The 18,700-nt window shown below is 27.4% G+C and overlaps 1 protein-coding gene across 1 annotated transcript in view; it reads left to right on the top strand.

Annotated features, from left to right (window-relative positions):
* The first annotated feature begins 15,325 nt into the window (after positions 1-15,325).
* Positions 15,326-18,700, top strand: part of LOC129980530 (uncharacterized) — a 376,005-nt gene continuing 372,630 nt past the window's right edge. Inside the window, exons 1-2 of the mRNA XM_056090871.1 lie at positions 15,326-15,666; positions 17,009-17,054. Of these exons, the coding sequence (XP_055946846.1) occupies positions 15,610-15,666; positions 17,009-17,054 (103 nt within the window). The 5' untranslated portion in view covers positions 15,326-15,609. The remainder of the gene's footprint in view (positions 15,667-17,008; positions 17,055-18,700) is intronic.

The following is an 18,700-nucleotide window of genomic DNA, read 5'->3' on the forward strand; positions in this document are numbered from 1 at the left end:
CTAAACTAGACGAGTCTGGCATGAAACTACCAGCGCCAAAAATTACAGGTTTTGCAGGAAAGAGTATTTTCTAGGATGCTAGTTATCTATTTCTTTTTCTTGTTCGTAATTCAAGAACTAAAATTAAGCATTCAATTGAATAAATTTCTCCTTTCTACAATTTTAAATCTTAGATCATCTTATCTTATCTTATAAAAAATCAAACGTTTTATATAATTATTGCAAAGTGTGTGTAATTATAAAAAAAAAGCATATAAGACTTACAACTTAATGACTAAATATTTTAGATCCCTCTCTTTAAATTTTGAACTGAAGAAAAGAAAATATTAATTATAAAATAAGATTTATTCGTTTTTATATCGGAACTGGACAATAGGTTCTATCAGAATGGAATCCTAGTGAAATATCATCAAAGTTCTCGTAAATACCATGAACATAACTTAAAATCAATGAAGTAGGGTATCATACAAATTACTAATTGTAATTGGCGGGAGTAATCTCTCCGAAACTTTTATGTTTACTCCAAAATAAAGTTCTCATCCTTTATTCCTCGCATAAAACGGTGCCCTTTGGTAAGACCGAAAATACCTTACACGACATTTTTTGACATTTGCAATATTTTATATTTATTTTTATACGTATACGAAAAAAAAAACAATGCGAAAAGTATACTTTTTAAAAATATTTTTATAGCTCTATAATCGTCAAAAACTTTGAACGACGACCCCCGGAGGGCACCTCGAAAAGAGCATGAGATGCTTCCAGTATGGTGGTTGGATCTCGTCACTCTGGAGGGTACACAAAAAGGTGGGGGATCTGGCACCTCCCATTGATGACGCAACATACTTCCTTCGGGAAGGGTTGTACCGTGGCCGGTGATGGCCCTTAGGAAGCAACTACACTTCCTGCCAGTGTTGCTGTTGCGGGGTCCGGTCATTCAGTTTTTCTTTATCCGTGTGCCTTCGGGCGAGTTGGAGAGTCAGTGATATGACATATGACTTTGGCAACATGCCGTTCTAAAATATATTCTACTAAACGGGAGCAATTCCTTACCAGAATTAATCCTTTTATGAGTATTCTTAAGTAAGTAAAATTTTAAACATTATTTCAGGGCACTGCTAATAATAATTCAAAGACAATAGAGTCAAACCATTAAGTAAAAACGTACTATATATATATATATATATATATATATATATATATATATATATATATATATATATATATATATATATATATATATATATATAAAAGAAAACTAACCGATTTCTTTCTTTTTCTGAGAGCTTAGAAAAAAGAAACATTGACTCTCTTTTGATGTTTTGCGATTGTTAAGAAATGAAAAAACAACGACATGAATACCAGAAACCAGTATATGAAATGCCATTTTGAAGAACCAAAGGAAAAATTTTCTTTTCAGTTAAATTCTTATGGAAAGTGTGGAGAGAGGAGTGCCAGCTCAGGTGTCGTCCTCGTCATCTGATCGCGGTTCAAAATTACGAGGTCCGTCCCAAAATAGCCCTAGTGTTTCTTTACAACGGGACGTTAATATAATGAAACTAAACTCTTATGGAAAATAAAAATTGGATTCTCTGTGACTAGGGACATTGGTTCATTCTTTGGAATCAAACCCATCATTACTTTATGTCAATCAATTAACTAAAACCAACAACATTAAACAATTGATTAATTAATATAGCTAGCTGTTATTAACAATTGGTTAATAAGCTATATATTAGACAATTGATTAGCTAAACTATTAATGAATTGAAAATGGATTATCTCTTTCAAAGAACTAGATATAATATATACTTAGACATAAAAATTTTAACTTGAAATTATTGCACAAAAATAACCAATCTAAAAACTGCATAAACCACCACTTAATACAAGTCATTCATAGAAACCATGCCTCGCCATTGTCTGAGTTAGGTTTTCTATTCAAATCCCTTCACGGACACTGAATGCTGCATTCGATCATCCCCCCCTAGCTGCGGGAATCCCAGATGGAGATGACACTCACCACGAGACCGTGTGAACACGGTGATTTAATAAATGAGCGACGGAGGAGCGACTATCTGTTTCAGAGAAATATAGTTATTATTGCGTACAAGAGTCAAACATTGCGAGGCAGCAGCAATTCCAGCTTCCAAAGCATTGCTTTGAGTCAACACGACGCATTAGATCAGCACATTAAATTCGGACCGCTCGCATTGTGGGGTGTTAGCTGGATCTGGAGGAATGGACATTCTTTAGGTCGGAAAAAATGATAATGGTGAATAAGGTTTTTGCTTAACAAATTTTGGGCGTATTTAAAAGATTTTTTTAAATTATAGTTGATTTTATTTTGTGTAAATATTGAATGCTACTTGTTTTCTTGAATGATAGATTTAATTTAGTAAACATTAATCTACTTGGAATACCTTGATATCTAATGGATTCAAAATAATCTTTGACTCATTGAAAATCGATGTTTCAAATCGAGCCGATAAACAGATTTTTTGAAGGTTCAGGTGAATTCAAAATGAGAGGCAATTGCACTTTTTCATTCAAGCATCTAATAAATAAATGAATTTCAAAGACATTTTTACACTTTATGGGAAATTTATAATATCTTATACTGTCAATGCATCCTAAACACCTGAGATAAGAGGATGAGAATATTCCGGTCTTGTGGTTGGTTCTCGCTTTCCTGGTAGATATAGAAATGGTGGAGGTTGGCTAGCTCCTATCAATGATGGGAAGTATTTCCGGTGGAAGGGTTGTACCGTCGCCGTTGATGGCCCTTAGGATTCAACTTCAGTTCCCGTCTAATGCTGTCATGGCAGTCAGGTCATTCAAATTTTATCAGTGTGCTTTTAGGCGGGTGGGAGTAATCAATTTGTGATTATGTTACCAATGTTTTCAGATTAATAAGTACAAAATAAAATTCATTCTAAAATATTCTCTTATTTCGTGATCAAATTCCACTTTCGGTTTAATTAATTCCTCTGTAAAACTAATACGCCATCAGTACTACGTATCAAATGAAAGTGATATCTTCGGTTACCCTTGAAAAGGTGTCAAAGGTCACCACGTGTATTGAATTGGCGCCTGGCCAGAAATCCTATGTTATATAAGACTAGTGATCATTTGTTCACCCCTTTTTGACTTCTGCTTTTGTGCCGCACAGTGCCTTCTTGTATATAATCATGCTTGCCACTCGGAAGAGGATAAAACGAAATTTAAAATATAACATGTCTCTTCAACGCCTTGTCAAACCTGCACTCTTCTACTCAATCAAAATATATTATATATTATTTAGCCGACAGGACTCGAAATCATTACACACACACATATATATATATATATATATATATATATATATATATATATATATATATATATATATATATATATATTATATATATATATATATATATATATATATATATATATATATATATATATATATATATATATATATATATATATATATATATATATATATATATATATATATATATATATATATATATAATTGCTAATCAATGTATAGTTAATCAATCAATCAAGTGTAACATAATTCCATCCTACGCCCATAACATTGAGTTATCTTAACCTGATGGCTGAGCACAAGATGGAAGAAAAGAAGGGGTGGAGGAAGAAAGAATGACGTGACGAATAATTTACGGGATATCCAAGGAGAATCCAATCAAAGTTACATGCTGGACTGTTGTATTAATATTATAGCAAAATACTACTTAAATGAATGGAATAGAAATATTTAGAAACAAACTTGGATAATGGATAGATCTTAGAGAGTAACGTTGATATTTACATACTCTCTCTCTCTCTCTCTACATCGCAGCCTCTCTACATTTTTGAAGTCATTAGCCAGCTAAACGAATGCTTAGTTAAAAAATACTTTACATTTCATGAGGAAGCATATTTCAAACTATCTCCTTCATTCATTATGAAGGGATGTATTTCATCAAAGTTGGTTGACATTACAAAATTAATTCATTTAATATAATGGAACAAACAGCTGGACTAAAAGCTGGATGGCTAAATAATCTGTACAAGAAAATGAAAATTTTATACAATTTACGCTCCAGGCTTACTGTTTTATATCAGCACACTAGACAAATAATGATTACTTTGTAAATGACGTGAACAAACGAAACACTAAAAACAATGGTTACAACAATCGCCATTTTTTCTCTCATGTTAATTAAACTACAAATAAAGCTGATAATAGAAAAGGTAAAGAATCTTGAAACGAGAAAAAATATCATTATCGCAGACAGGTAAAGCGATAGAACCTTTTCCTTTCTTACAAAATAACCGTTCCTTTCAAGTTTCCAGATCCACCCTATGCATTCTTTACCATTCTTCCAGATCTTCGAAGAACCCAGAGGCAAAAACTCTAGCAACTGCAGCTATTATCTTATCCGTTACACTATTTTTTTACCCCTTTTATTATATTTTATTTTAGAGGAAGGGGGGGGGGTATTCACAGCAGGAAAGAGGGGGAGGTGAAAGAGTTACTCTTTTTTCGCCAACTTTTCTCGCTTCTTCTTGGCATCGGAAGACCCTCCGGCTTGGTTTGGAACTATGAGCCTTTATCATGGTGGGAAGTTTTATGTACAGTGTGTGGAGATTGCGTTGAAGGCATTTGTTTTAAATAGAGTGGAGTTACCAAAGGCTTTCTTTTATTTATATTTTTTTGGTCTTCTTGTCGATATTCTTGGTGTTTTATGCACTATTTCCTGAAGGAAGAATTTGGAAGAGTGACAAAAATTAGTCGCTTAAAGGAATTCTGTGAAAGAGGAACGGCTATTATTTGTGATAATTCTGTTGTTGTGGCAACTACGACAGTAGCAATCAGTGAATCTAGTGAATCCTTAAGACTCTGCTGAATAGGATTGGGTAAAAAATTAAATTTTTTAGTGTGAAGTGTTTAGATTTTTTTTAATGATTGTGCTTGTTTAATAAAAAATTATTTTTGCTTTCAATGATGGAGTTTATTGCGTTGATTGGTTTCGTCACAAAATAACTGTTTTTATTAGCACGTGTTTTATCATGTTTATTCTGCCGTTTGTTTCTTCATGAATGACTTTTATCAATATAGAGTCAAGAATTGTTATTTAAAGAGCTTTAAGGGTTAATTTGTAAATAATAAAACTAATTTTCTTACAAAATGCATTTTTTAATGAATTAAAAGTTTTATTTTAGAAAGTGTGAGAAACTGAAAGAAATATTATAAATATCATAAAAATTTTAATTTTTAAGTGAATATTCGGGTATTTAATTTTAGATTACAATTTATGCAGTTTAATTAACTTGTAGTATGAGTTTCTCAGTCTAGATTTAAAATTTTCTTTTGATGACAATTTTTAGATGAAAAAAAATTGTATTTTACGATTTAGAAGGCTACTTATGAATGCCCGCTTATCGAAAATTTTAAAATTTGGTACTTCATACAATCCAAACATTGATAAATTTCACAAATCATTATTATAAGCATTATTTTCTATGATACATTTTATATACTCACAACTAGATGGCACCACTAGTTTGGAATCAAAATTTTAATGCAAATGATTCAATTTATTGAAAGTTGCATTCTGAAAGATAAACTGTTGTATTGTCGATGAAAACGAACAATGGAGGAAAATTTCAGAACCCTAATATATCAATAAGCGAGTTTAAAATCAATAATCATATTCCATCTTTAGAATTGTAAAATAATTCGAGTTAAAGAAAAGCTATAATCTGTATTATAGAACTAGGGGGAATTCCGCGATATTATGAAGTTTTCTAATTTTTAACAAATTAAAATATATTTTGGAAAAGAATATTTTTCATTATTGCTTTTAAATTAATTAAATAAAAATCGTAAATATTTAATTTAGAAAGATTTTTTATTTGTCATTGCAAAAGTCCCAAGATATAATTTTCCTATTAGGATTGAAATAAAGAGATTCGTGAATACTACAGGACGTTTTACATTATAATATTTGGGCTAGTTATAATAAAATAAATTATCTGTTGGAGTCACTTCATATTCACATGGCATGGCATCAGATGCGATCTGTGAGTTTCAATTTGGAGTCAGTTGCATCTTATTCAGAAATAAAGAGCAGATCTTCCAGATATTATCCCGTATACTCTCTAATAAATGCATTTACCTATTATTGACCGCACACCACTGGCCTACACTCCTTACGAAAGAGCTTAAAGCGTCTGATCTTTGGCAATTAATTGCTAGAATATTAATGCACCTGAACATTGAATATTTGATTTGGACGTATTATCTCCGACTATTGGAAAATAAATTAGATACAGAACTGCAATAAAAGACACGTGATGATATACTAAATATCATATACTTATAATATTGTATTTTTCTGTTACCCTGTTTCCATGCTTGTGAAAGTAAACACTTCGAAGAAATTTCAAAATATTCTTCATTTTAAATAATAAATCAGAGTATTAAATTTTATCCATATAGCTCTCTTCGTTTTGTACTATCGTTTAATTTTACATTTGGATTACCGGACTGGCAGAATTCCATTGAATAAATTTCATTCCAAATTTGACACAAATTTTCACATTTCGTGTAATGACCATACTCTAAATTTCAACCTTACAGCTCAAGTTTAGTTTAGTTATAATAACGTCCCGTTGTAGAACAACACTAGGGCTCTTTTGGGACGGACCTGGTAATTTTGAACCGTAGTTAGATGATGAGGACGACACCTGAGCTGGCACCCCCCTCTCAACGCCACACCAAACCAGCGGGAGGACGTTTGGCATGCCGGATTTAACATACAACAGACCCCTCTTACACGCCAGTTTTTCGATGGAATCAGGTCTCGAACCTGAAACCCTCCGGCTCACAAGCCGAGACCTTACCACCAGGCCACCGCGGCTATCTCTTATAGCTCAAAGCGCTTATATATTGTGTTCACAAACAGATAGGCATGAATTCAAGACGGTGTTTTTCAATTTATGGAGATCTGAAATTTGGAGATGCACAAAATTTATGGAATGTTTGTGGATTGCAATACCTTTTCTTTGTATACAAAAAATTAAAAAGGAAGTGGCGCGAGGTTTAAGCATTTGGTAATATGAGCACCTAATATTTAAACCTCACAAAGAAATCAGGATTGACAATGGAATCGAATATATAATAGCACATTAATTAACTATTTAATCGTCAAAAGATTTATGTGACATTAATACAAGCAATTCACATGACGTCAAAATCACGTGACAGCAGACTTTGGTAGAGTCAGATTTGGACGCTTGAAATTGTGCTTTTCTAAGGGATTATTTTATATTAAACTTTAATTTAAATTTAAAATTTAAAAATAATTAAACTAAAAATAAAATATTAAATTTAAATTATATGCAACTTAAAATTTTTCGAGCAATAGCTCTCAAAATTATTATGACTGAAAACTGATTTATACACCATTTTAATATTGTTTTTTAATAATACCAATTTAATTTCCGCACAAAATTATCCTGAATTTTAGCAATTTTTAATTAATTAGTATTTTTTTTGTATAATTTTCAACAATACAATTCATTGTTAAGATAAAATTCAAACCGTTCTCATTGTTTCTTAGTTATTTTATCGCAGTCTTTTTGTTTTTGAAAGCTAAGCAGAAAATGAAGTTACAGTATTAAATTACATGAAGTATATAAAATAAAACCGAAGTTGCAGTGTTGCGAAATCCAGAAAAGAGTTGAACTGGATAGTCATATTTTTAATAGCACTATGAGTCCATGAGAAATTCATAAAGATAGCTCATATGTATAATTCTGAACAGGTATTAAAATATTTAAAAAACACACACATTTTTATTGTCTCTACTAATTTGATATTTAGTAAGTAGATCGAGTTATGAACATCAGGTTACATGTAATATAGTTTATCGAAAATAAACACAACCGATATTCTTAGTGAACGAACTTATCACCAAATGTGGCCAGATAAGCAATGGGACTACTAACAGAAGCAACTAAAATTAAGTTTCACTACTTCTAATCATCTGAATAGAAACATTCCTTGTCTAATACAATTTCTGTAGATAGCAGAAAGTGAATAAGATATGAAAGAAAAAGAAGCCTTAATTTCCTTTAAAAATTTCCAACTAGCAAGAAAGAACTAGGAAACAAAGTTTTTAAAAAAGATAGATATGGTAAAACACATCAAGTACTAGATGATTAGCATGCATTTAAACATCAATATACTAATGAAGATGAAATGATTAAGTTAAATAAATATTTGATTAAAGTTTCAGTTAAAATTCATTATGAATTCTTTCGTATGATTGCAAAATATTTCTATATTCCGAAACCCTTGAGATAGTTAAATTATTATAAAAGTATATAAATTACGACTAATGCATTTTTTTAAAAAAAATGTAAATGTATACGAAATAGAATTTTCTCTATTTGCTTTGTCAGTAAAGCATTCCTAATTGTGTGAGATTTTTAAGAGAAGGGTGGGCTTGATCGTATTATTAGGCTTATAAAAGTAACAAAAGAAATAAAATCTTATAAGTAAGGATATCAACACGTGCGCATCTAAAATGTTTAAATTCATTAAAGCAATGAAATCTAATTTATATATAAAATTGTAAATGGAAATATTTCTTAAATCAAAGTACTGTGACAAAATGCAAATATTGTCAATTAAAAATAAGCAAGATGCATTCAATGCATTTTTTACTCAAAAGTTGATTGGAAAATTTATGACATTTGATTTAAATAAAAAAAGCAGTCATTTCACTTTTAAATGATGTTCACAAATTGCTTTAAAGGATGTTCACAAATTCCAAGAGGCTTTTGTCGAACATTGTGATTAAATATTCAAACAATTAATTATCTATAAATTGAGATTAAATAATTTATAGGACAATTCGTTAATACGATTATCTTATGAATAATATATATTTATGTATTGTTTTGCTTTTATGTTTGTGACTATGGAATTGAATTGAATGCAGTTTTGAATTTATATAAAGAAATGGTCCATTATAGTAGTAGTCCAGTTGAAATGCACTTTGGCATGGACAAAATATATAACAACAATTTCATTGGTTTAAGTTGTCAAAGTAGTTATCCAAAATATGTTATAGTGAAACTATGTAATGGGGTGAGGGGTGAGGTTGGAATTAAAATATCATTTATCCCTTTTGAAATAAAAATCCATTAATCTGAGTGAAAAATTGTAAATTTTAGAATCTTAGGTATTAATGAGACCTCTAAAAGGACTTCCTGAACTTTAAGACAGCTTAATGAGATCAGGCAAAATTTTTAATGAATGAAAATTTGACAAAAAATTATATTTTATTTAATTTCAGAGAAATTCCAGAATTTCGTTCAAGTATGCCCCAAAGAAGGTAATTATGTTTCATAATCTACTTATCAAGCAATAACAGCAACAACTTTGAAAAATTTTAAATTTTGAAAAATTTGACTTTATAGAAAAACAAACTGCATCCCTAAAAATCTTATCAATACATTATTATTAATTACATACTACAGACAAAAAAAAATTGTTTTTTAAAAGTGTTGTTCTACAATTTCAAATAATGTAATAATGGGCGATCTTCATAATAAAAAAAAACGAATAAAAACTCATGAAAATTAAATTTTGAAAAGAAATCTGTCTTATTTTATGGCGACTAAATTTTAAAAAAATGTTTAAAAATTTTGCTAGCAGATATAACGGTTATCAGCAAATGAATTCAAAGTTTGATAATTAAAAAAAATGTTAGTTCAAAATTTTATTTTTGAATATTGACCAACCAATATGATACCTTTTGGAACCGTAGAATAATATTTTGAAAATGGGAATTATGATTGATGGAAAAATGATCTAGGCATTTTTTGAACTGAACGATTTTTCTTAACAAAGTCAGATTTTAAAAAATCTATATTTTAATATTATATTTTCTATATAATGTATTCTATCTATATTATATCTCCTATATAATACGTATTATAACACTTATATATAATACGTATATATAACTGGAATTTCAAAATTTTTTAATATCAATTTTAAACACGATTAAATTGCTGGAAAAAATGAAAATGATTTGAATCTCAGGTCTATTGTTAGGTCTATATAATCTATTGTTAGAAACCAAGAAAAAAATTAAAGCCATAATTCGAAAAAAATTGCATGGATATAAAATTGATATAAAGGATAAAATAATTTTTTGAATTTTAAAATGACGTAATAATCATTTTTTCTTGTAATAGTTTTAAAAGTTATGGTGAGAAAACTTCAAAATGACACATAATTTTAATTAAAATTATGTTTCAGATTTCAAAAAAAAATTGTTCATTGGTGCGCATTTCCACTCTTGAAATTAATTATGTATCAAATTTGATAGCGGTTGGTTCAACGGTCTGGTTCAAACGGCGCTAATATAGAACCACGCATTTATCTTAATTATCAGTAGACATTATTAGTTGATAATATAAATCACATATCGAAATCGGCCGGTGGAATTAATATTCTCATTTTAATTAAAAAACTTTTCAGACGATAACAGGAAATTATATTAAAATATTTTATACAAAAGTATCTGGTATATTAAAATTATTGGGTATGGGAGAAATTTAATCTATGTCGGTTCCGTTATATCATTTAGTTGGTCTAACAAATCTTTAACATTTCCCAGTTTCAGCTCTTCAATATGTATTATTATATGGATTTTAAATACTAAACTAGAAGCTCTATGAATAGATGTCTAGAGTTAAAATTTGAAGACTTAATTAAAGAGTAGAATATTTTCTGTCTAGGGAATTTATTATGTAATAGTTCAACCCACATATTATTGCATTAATGAATTCAAGAAGAAGTATAAAAAATGTGCATACATGATTTTTCATACATATAATGTTAAAATAAGAAAGAAAAAATAGTTATGTCTCCCGGTAAAATTTATTCGCAAGAAACAAGTCTTAATAAATTTATTTTATTTTATTCAATTTATTAGACATGTTTTATATTCAAATTTTTTCTTACTCAGCTTGGTTAAAAATATAAAAAGTAAATTTTCTCGAAATGTTTATTTCATTTTTCTTCTTATAAGTTATTTTATTCTTTCTTCTTTTACATTATTTATTTATTCTATTATAAACATGTATTAATAAAAAAGTGTATAGGATCTGAGATCTTTTACAAATTTATAAATGAACATGAGACTCTATTATTGAAATTACCATTACATTAACTGAATTCATGAATGACGGGGTTATTTTAGATTTCACGATGAAAACTTAATATTTTTCTCTTTCTAAATTCATTTTTTTTTATTTACCATACACTTTATCTTTTATTAGTATTAAGTTCTTATTTCTTTTTTTTAATTATATAATCTATTAATTTTGTTAACAGTTTTCTATAAATGTGTTTAATGTAGGAATTATCTAAGAAATGAGGCTTTCTACTAGAGTTTAAGGGGATGAAAATTAAGAAATTCTCTATGTTTCAACTTCAAAATACGGAAACAAATACATTCGATGACAGCATTATAACTTTTTATGAGTAAAACTCCATTTAAATATTATACTTAAATTAATAATGAAAGTGATCATAAGTTTATGCATGCTTATAAAAGTTTTTCTGCAAACGGTATTTCATTCTCAGGTAAATCTTTTTTTTTTTTAATTCTTTATGTGTTTTACTTTCAGAGACACAATTTTGAAATTTATAATAAGAGTTCCTTTTATACGGAAAATCAAATCTGTGAAAACTTTTCAATTGCAAAAAGGGAATTATGGCTATGGATGAAACCAAAAATAAATATGGAAAATTCACTTAGCAGGAGCAAAATTATTTTCTGAGCATGAAATAATGTAATGTAATAATAAAGTGATGGCTTTGTTCAGAGAGTATCTTTAAAAAAATAGTAATAAAGTAGTAAAAAATGAAAATTAAAATATATCGGAGAACTTAGATATCTTTAATAAGATTTCGTAATAATTTTTTTGGAAAATTTTTCAGTTTAATTTGTAGCTATATATGTTTAATATGAATGTGTGTGTGTGTGTGTGTGTGTGTGTGTGTGTGTGTGTGTGTGTGTGTGTTTGAATAGTTCTAAGCCAATTTTAAAAATTTTTGTAGTAAAATTTTAATTAAAACTAGCTAATATCCAGCAATAATAGCTGTTATTAGTTCTATCTGTTGAATTGATTTGTTATTATTAATGAGATGGATTATCAATCAATTATTACAGCTTCTTTGTAATCAATGAAATATTGGTAAACTTATTTATTTATATTTTAAACTATTACCTACTTCACATTATAATAGTTTTACATGAAATTTCAATGGCTATTCATTTATTTTTAAAATACCACTTTTGTCTATTTTTAGAGCTTTGGGAACAAGATCGGGAAATCATGATGTTCCAAAATGCCTTGATGGATCAAAAAAAAAAATCAATGTATACCAAAATTTCTGAGTGTGATTTTCAGTGGATCAATGGCTCAAATACATTTTTTTTTCTTTCTTCATCTTTTCACAGTTCAAAATCTACGGCACCTGTTACAAAAATATCCCTTGAGTGACTTTAACAACATGGCATGCCTGCACCTGAAATCGTGAAGATGAATCTGAAACATGTGACATTAAATCGAAAAATTCTAGAAGTTTAGCTTTTGATTTAATTACGTTTTTTTTATACTGATATCTCTTGACTAAGTTAATCCATAGATAAGGTTTACCAGGAATTCTTTTGGTTTCACACGTAAGAGAAATAATATTTTATTTCTGTATATTCTCTTATTTGTTTGATATAAATAATCTGTTTCTGCATGTTTATTCAATGATCTATTTTTTTAATTTTTCGACCTTTTTTTATTTACTTAAAAATCTTACATGATATTTCTTTTCAAATTATTCATTTTTTTTCTAATTTTGAATTTTATTCATTAAGTAATCTTAAATCTAAGAATCAACATACATCTAACTTCTTTTCCAAATCTCTCAATTGCTTTTACTCCTATTGAATTATAATTATGTACATACTGAAAATAATTCTTTATAATGTTAATCTATAAAGTAATTATTTAAATTTCCATTATGAAAACAGAAACAAATCAATGACTGTTCAATTCTGGTTACTTTGAAAAACTTCAACAGGTACATTTTGTTTACTAAGGCATTTACAAACTCTAATTACAAATGTTAAGGCATTTAAGGCATTTGTAAACCCTTCATTATGGACGTGTATCGATCAAGACAATTTGCAAATGACGTGTTAATCCTAAAAATTCAATAAGGATACAAAGAGAAGAGGAGTAGAATCTCTATTACTCTGATAGATTTATCTAAAATATTTATATGTTAATTGTTTTCGAAATACTGTATTCCATTTCTTTTGTCGGCATAAAAAGATTTAATATTTTTTTCCAATATTATTCCAATTACCAATTACTAAAAATTACCAAATTGATCCTTTAGTAACTTATAAGACCAGGTAATATTTCAAAGCCTCAAATGATTCTTTTTTTTATTTTGGGTCAATTCTTAACTTATTCTAAAAGTTTGCAACTCTATGAGACACTTACATAAATCGGCATGGGTAATTCAAATATTTTTTTTTCTTTTGTCTTCTAAAGAAATAATTATTTTGTTTAAATGGGTTGAACTATTTTTTTAAAAAATATTTTCTCCCTTTTTCTACTAGCACATCGTTTAAATTATACTTATTCGTTAAGTTCGTCCACGAATAATTAAGATATTATGCTAATATCTCGGAACATCGGAACATTTCGTTGTGGATTTTTTACGAGAAATCCTTCTCTTAGCTTACCTGAAACGCGTACCACTTTTTGATAAATTTTGGTAATACAAATAATTTCTTAATCTCAGTTAAAAAAAAAAAAAGATTTCTTTTATTTTATCTTAAATACATTTATTAAATACTTTACATAACATTTTTCTTTTTCTGCATCATATTTCATTTAACTATTATTATTTATCTAATTACTCTATCAATGTTCTCACAATCCAATAATTTTCTTTGCTAATAACTTAAATAATTCGTCAAAATATTCAGCCATAAATTCGTTTTCTCGAAATCTTTCTCTAACTTATCCAAAAGATTTCAAACTCTTTAACAGATTTTGATTGATCAAATATATTTTAACCATTCTAAAAAAAGAAAAATTCTATTTGATTGCATTTGACTATTTTTAAAGTTTCAATTTTAATTTATTATGTTTTTTCTCAATTATATTTTACTTGCTATTATTATTACCGAGTTAATCTGCCAATAACTAATTTTTCGAATTTCTATCAAAACTTCAACTCGAAACTTCCCCCAAATGACGTCTTTGATAACAATTCATTTATTTCACGAATTATCCAGGTATGAATTTTTTTAATAAAAATCCTCCTCTTAAATTATCTAAAAAACTAATATCTCTTTCACGAACATAAATTTTACTTCCATAATTTGAATAAAATTTTCTCTTCAAGAATAAATTATTCTATTTGACTATTCTTAAAAGCTGAATTTTTCTAGAAATATTTTACATTGTGAATAATATTAAACTTATTATTAGTCATCAAGTTAATCCACTAATGACTATTTAGTCATCAAGTATATCCACAATGATAATCCTCTAAGGTTACAATTTTAATTTATTATTTTTTTTTCTGAATTATACTTTAATTTCTATTATTATTATAAGCTACCAATATCTAATTTCCCGAATTTCTGCCAGTAACTCGAAACTTACACCAAAATATGTCTTTGATAATAATTAATAATACTTCACAAATTATCCAGGGATGCATAACTTGAATAGAAATCTTTTCTCAAATGATCTAAAAAGTTCACCTGCTTTTCGTAAACATACATGTCTTTACTTCCATTATTGGAAAAAAAAATTATCGCCAAGGAAAAACTATTCTACTTGACTAATCTTAAAAGCTGAATTTATCTAAAAACACTTATCGTTCTGAATCATAATACAATTATTATTGATCATCAGGTTAAACCACCAATGTCTAATTTGTTCTGGAAAGTTCTGGGAAATGCCAATGTTAGATTTCTTTACTAACATTCTATCTTTAAACTTTTCCCAAAGATCATCTACTTAACAGAGTGACATGTCTTGACCTAGGTAATCCAGTGGAAGGACTTATCCATCGGCTCATCAAGTAATAAGAGAAGAAAGTCTAGATAATCACTGCCGCTTGATGCCGCTGTTAGCGCGGCGACTGGTGGAAAAAAAGGAAAACCCCTTGCCAGAGTTCTGATCCCCTAAAACAGCCTAGTAGCCGGTCGCACGGCGCACGAGAAGGTCGAGCGCTAGCACGCTCAAGTGGTGTGGTAATATACCGATCGTGTAGTATTCGAGTTCCGTCAAATGGCAACATTCATTCCGTGAATATAATCCCAAACGATATTTATTTCTTCTGTGTTTTTCGTGTCAGTTTGTGAAGGATTTTTGCATGTGCGCGGATTGTACAAATGGATAGAGACAAGTTGATCTTGCAAATTCTCTTGGAGGATTTTTAATCGGTTTCGGTTGCTTTTCGCATCGGAATTTCTTTTTTGTTTGTTTTAAACCATCGGAATGGCTGATCCGCAAACCGTCATCGAAGGAACTCTGAAATACAGAGACAACAAGAAGGTAATTCTGCTTATTCACGAATTCATTCGTTTTTATTTTTCTCTTAAAAATCTCTTTATCGTGTTAACTTATTTTACAAACTAACACATTTAAATATCGCTAAGCAATTTTCAGCTTGGTACTTACAAAGAGGGTCTTTTGTACAAGATTTTTCTATGTAATAAAAAGAGAAAAAAATCTTTTTTAGTTTTTTTTTTTTTTTTTTTTTTTTCATTTTGTTGAGAATTATTTTTAACTATCATTTAGTTTTCAAGAAATTAAATTTTAAATATGATTTAGGAGTTTTCTTCGCAATAATTAGAAAGTGTTATAGTTTTCATTGGGAATAATTTTTTTAAAAAAATTCCTTTGGTTCTTTTGATTTTTTTACAATAATTTTGTACAGGATTTTCCCATTTAATAAATAAAAAGAGAAAATGATAATTTTTTTTACTGTTTTTAATTTTTTGAGGATTATTACTTTATAAAATACAATTTTGTTTTGAAAGAAATGAAATTTTAAGCATTAGTTGAGAGTTTTCTTCGCAATACTTAAAAAATTTTATACTTTTCATTGAGAATAATTTTTCTAAAAATCCCTTTATTTCTTCTGATGTTTTTACTCTAATTTTACTTTACTTTTGATAATTTTTAAATTCTGTTTAGGATATTCTAGCGCGATAGTTTAATATTTTTATGACGAATGAAAAATGGTTTCCCTTTGAATCGTTTTATAGTTGATAACAAATTCTTTTCAAAAACAAATCAATTATTGTAATAAGTTTTGCGCAGAATTTTTTTTTTATGTAAATAGGATTGGCATTGAATTTTTAAAAATGTTTTCTTCAAACATTTATTATTCCAGAAAAGAGGCGTTTTTGATCTAATTTGATTGAATTTATGAAAAATATTTATTTGGTTAAATAAGTTTAAGGAAAAAAGAATATTGTTATTACCCAAATTTTTCATAAATGAATAAAAAAAAATCTTTATAAAAAAGTGTTTTAAGGGCAATCTTTTAATAAATTAAATTATAAAAAAAGTTTTCGCTCTTTATAATATTATTCATATTGATTATTACGGAAAATAATTTAAACATACGTTTTAAATGCGAGCTGCTTCTCTAATATTTTAATTATTAAATATTTAAAAAAATAAAATTAAATGTTTAAATAATATTTAAAAAAATTTCTAATATTTTATAAATTACAGTTTTTTTTAGCTGGTTAATATTACTAGTTTACAATATTAACAGAATAAATTCTAGCATTTTTGAAACTATATTTTACATAAAAATAAGAAATTGAAATGTTAAATGCTTGTACTTTTATTATTTTGGTACAAACTATAATTTTTTTTTCAGTGGAAACCACGATGGTGCGTTATCAGAAAGTTATCACCTGTAGCAGGTCTGTGTGAATTTTTTAATCTTTCTTTTTTATTTAATTGTTTTAATTATATGTCGATTTTTATTATCCTTTATATGTATTTGACTTACTACGGTACATATTGATTTTCTTTGTTGATTATAAAAGTTAAATTGTAGTTTTTTTTAATATATTACTTAACCGAAAGTCTAAAAAAGATGAATGTAGTTAAACCTAGATTTATTTCTTACTATATTGCTTTTCAAACTGAAATTTACTTATAAGAATAAGAATAATTAAATGATTACTATTCTAAAACAGATAGTTTAGAAGAAGTAATTCCAAATATATTTTTAAAAAGTTATTCCTCCATATGATGGAACAAAAAATGCTTAGTAAATATTTCGCTAATATAATGTATTAATTAGTTTTCATGGGTCTTTCAGAATTTTACACAAAATTTTAATTGTTGTCTTTAGGAATTAAAAAAATTCCATATGTTTTAAATTATATTTTGAACTTAAGACAAATAATTTTCAAATGATCACGCGATATTTTGTAGTAAAAATTTCAATACGTCTTTAATTTATTGTTATAATTTGATATATTTAGATCTTTTAAGAATTTTCTTATAGAAATATAATGAAGCTAAAACTCTTCAGTTGTGAGTTGACAGTTATTTTTATTAATTCAAAAAAAAGGAATTTTATTAAAATTATTATTAAAGAGTTTAATAATAATTCACCAATTATAATTAGAGAGTTTAATTAATTCACTAGTTATTATTAAATTTTTATATAAAAAGTGCAATTAAAAGCAAACTAATATAAGATAAAAAAGAAAAGTCGTAGAAATTCTTATATAATTATGGACATATTCGTTGAAATGAAAATTTTCAACGATTTCATTCAGTATATTGCCTAACACCGATTATTCATTACAGAAAGATTGAAAAAAGTTTATTTTTATTAGTTCATTTGCCTTATTATATTTAAAATTCTTAAGGATATTATGAAAAAGAATACTTTTAATTAAAGGATTGTTACAAAAAGTGTAAAAAAATTATAAAATTTAAGTAATTACAGCGTTGAACATGGCTCCGAAATTCAATATTTTCGATGTTCTGTACGTACATATATCCAGCTTTGAAATTGACGTATTGATACATTTCATTAAATCTATTAACGGAAATATTTCAAATTTAGTTTCCGACTTAACAACAAAAATAAAAATTAAAGAAATTTTACATTTTTGTGTTGTTCTGAATATATGCATTAATTAAAATTTCCCGGTGCTTTTGTTCTTATGCATTGTATTTTAATTAATTCACATAAAATATAAACCATTAAAACCAAAAATTTTGATCCTTTCTTTTACGCAAAAGACTTTTTTTTTCTATTTACGGAAAAGATGTATTTGTAAGTTATAAAAATAATCAATAATTTTAAGTTCAAAATGTTCTTTAAAAAATATATTTTTACTTTTTTATGAATTACTTAAAATTTTTTGAAAGCAATATTAAATAAATAACTTTTATAGTAGTAGAGGTTCACAGTGTAACAGGCTTAATTTCTTATTTAATAAAAATATAATTCAAAAAATTGATTTTGAATGGAATAAAGCGATATTCACTCTGCAAAAATAATAACATTTTATATAATTTAAAAACTGAAGTTTCCATCTCTATC

Source organism: Argiope bruennichi, chromosome 8, assembly GCF_947563725.1.
Source record: "Argiope bruennichi chromosome 8, qqArgBrue1.1, whole genome shotgun sequence".
Classification (NCBI taxonomy): domain Eukaryota; kingdom Metazoa; phylum Arthropoda; class Arachnida; order Araneae; family Araneidae; genus Argiope; species Argiope bruennichi.